The sequence below is a fragment of the Lupinus angustifolius genome, chromosome LG14 (assembly GCF_001865875.1).
Source record: "Lupinus angustifolius cultivar Tanjil chromosome LG14, LupAngTanjil_v1.0, whole genome shotgun sequence".
Classification (NCBI taxonomy): domain Eukaryota; kingdom Viridiplantae; phylum Streptophyta; class Magnoliopsida; order Fabales; family Fabaceae; genus Lupinus; species Lupinus angustifolius.
Window position 1 is genome coordinate 10,385,062 of NC_032022.1, and position 2,543 is coordinate 10,387,604.

The following is a 2,543-nucleotide window of genomic DNA, read 5'->3' on the forward strand; positions in this document are numbered from 1 at the left end:
TTTTTAATTATTATTAATTTTTCAAAAAAATAAATAATACAATGAATAATAAATAATATAATAACTATATATAAATATTACATATTCATACGTCCAGTGTTGTTAAAACCGTACTGATCAAACCTGTCAGGGTAGTGGTACAGTGGTTCAACCGGTAGTTTAGTAATTAAACCGCATGCAGGTTAAATCCGACATGTATGCTTATATTTATATATATATATATATATAAATCTATAAAAAAAAATCAAATAGGTAGATACTCAAATTTATAATCCATATTCATAATCTACTCAAAATTCACATAAACAAACAACTTTAAGTCTTTAACAAATTCAAAGTCTAAATTACAAAACATATATCAATCCAAAAGTATCACTTAACAACCGTAAAATATAATTAAATGACACAAGTTCACAACGCAATCTACAATACAAATAAATTTGGAGTTTTAACGTTTAACATCAAGAGTCAAAGTTGTCTCATATCAAAATTATATTTGTGCACCAAATCCTATCTTTAGATAGTACTCCAAGATTACACAAATGTCACTGAGATTACACACGAATTTTAGGAATCAAAAAGTATAATCTAAGTATGTATTGGAAGAATGTGTCTTGAAGTGTTGAAGAAGAGTTGGAAAGATAGGTCACCTTGTAATGAGTTAAGTTTTTTTAAAACAAAAATATGTATCAACTGGGCGGTTTAGTCAAATACCGGCCGGCTCACCGGTTTTAATACTTGACCAGTTTAACATCTGTACCGTACCAGTTAGGGGTCCAATTCACCAATTTTTTGGTTACGGTTTTAATTTGGGTTGGGGTTTCTGAAAATGTATTCAATTTTTTTATTTTAGTCAGTATAATTTTTGTTTTAGTCTTTATATTTTTAAAATTTTGATTTTAGTCACGACCTCATTAACATACATGTTATATAGGAGTAAATATCTATTGTCGCACAAGTTATGTTATTATATGTGTTATTAGTTGTGATTGATTAGAAAAATAATTAATTATTAATTTTAAAATTTAAATATAGTTTTTCAATCAATAACAAAATGATGGTACATACAGTGACATAACTTATGGGACAACAGATATATTTCAGTCACATATGTCATACTAAATTGATGATATGATCAATTGTGATATAAACTCAATATCATTATAAAAATCAAAATCATTAATTTATTTATGTACTAAAAGTATAAAAAAAAAATGAATAAACTAATGTACTAAAATCAAATTTATTATCTTTACATGTACTAATCATATTTAAGCCTTAGACCCTTAGTATGATAAACATGAGATCAGAGGGAAGAAAAGAGAACTCCGTCCTCTCAAATTTAAGTGTCTCCCTTGGTGCCACATAAATGTAGTATTAACCACAATATTTTGTGAGTGGTGGAAATGCTATAGACAAAATGAAAAACCCCTTGTGGCTGCAATTTCATTTCATGGATCATATTCTAATAAAGTAGTCAAACATATATAATGAGCATTGTTCATAACATAATGTTTTGTGCCAATAATAATAGCTAAAATGGGACTTGGGACTCTGCCATTAACTCCAACTTATAGCAGTTTCCCTTCAAATTCAGGTCTTGCACAAAACATCACTAATAGGAGGGTCAATAGAAGCTTAAAATTCTCTGTTTCAGCCACACAAGAGAAGGAAGAACCAAAGAAGAATAAGCAATCTTTGTTTAGCAGTGTGACAGAAGCTCTTGATTTTTCTCAAGTGAGATCTGCAGAGGATGCTCAGCTTATAGAAGATGCCAGAGAAGCTACAAGGTCTGGTGAAAAGATGAATAGGGAACAGGTATACTATTACAGGGCATGTTGTTCACATAAAATAGTAACTTTTGTGTATGTTTGTTCTTTATAAATAATCATGCCAACTGTATTTTCTTATTTTTTTTGTAGTATGGAGCTCTTAGAAGGAAAATTGGTGGGACATACAAGGATTTCTTCAAATCATATGTTGAAGGTACACTATAAAAATCGGCTAGTTATACTCTTGTGTGACTTCACATTATTTCTTCACATTCCCTTTAGTAGTCCATTAGTCTATTGACTAATGTGTGACTTCAAAACTTATACTTGGATTTCAAACATTATTTCCATATGGTTAATTGAATTCTTGTTTTAATTGACCAAAACAATTTTTGTTCCAAATGTTCAGTGGATGGAGAATATGTTGAAGAGGGGTGGGTTGACAAAACATGCAAGGTGTGCAAAAAGGACACAAAGGGTGAGCCAAGGCAAGTAGACAAGTTAGGAAGATATGTTCATGTAGCATGTGCAGAGAAGTCTAAAAATGGGAACTTCTTCACCAGATTGTTCTCATGGTGAAGGGCAATCACAAGCCACAATTTGGCCTGGTTGGGAAGAAAATACATTCTCATTTAATCATATAGATAGCTTTTGAATTAATTGTTCTATACAATAATGAAAATTTTATTTCATTTTCTGCCTTGGCCAATTGAAATTATAGCAATCTTGAGATACATGCTTTTATTTATGTCAAGGCTTTATCACCATTGT

General features: G+C 30.2%; 1 protein-coding gene across 1 annotated transcript; it reads left to right on the forward strand.

Moving 5' to 3' along the window:
- LOC109326163 lies at positions 1,498-2,543 on the forward strand. Its single transcript, XM_019558843.1, has 3 exons — positions 1,498-1,818; positions 1,923-1,986; positions 2,182-2,543. Exons 1-3 carry the CDS (start codon positions 1,540-1,542, stop codon positions 2,349-2,351), a joined length of 513 nt encoding a protein of 170 aa, XP_019414388.1. The 5' UTR covers positions 1,498-1,539; the 3' UTR covers positions 2,352-2,543.

What these genes read in the sequence shown, in the direction of transcription:
- LOC109326163 (XM_019558843.1), top strand. Translation starts at nt 1,540, where the DNA reads ATGGGACTTGGGACTCTGCCATTAACTCCAACTTATAGCAGTTTCCCT. An exon ending in AAAAGATGAATAGGGAACAG is followed by an intron (nt 1,819 to 1,922) that starts GTATACTATTAC and finishes TTTTTTTTGTAG; the next exon opens with TATGGAGCTCTTAGAAGGAA. An exon ending in CTTCAAATCATATGTTGAAG is followed by an intron (nt 1,987 to 2,181) that starts GTACACTATAAA and finishes CCAAATGTTCAG; the next exon opens with TGGATGGAGAATATGTTGAA.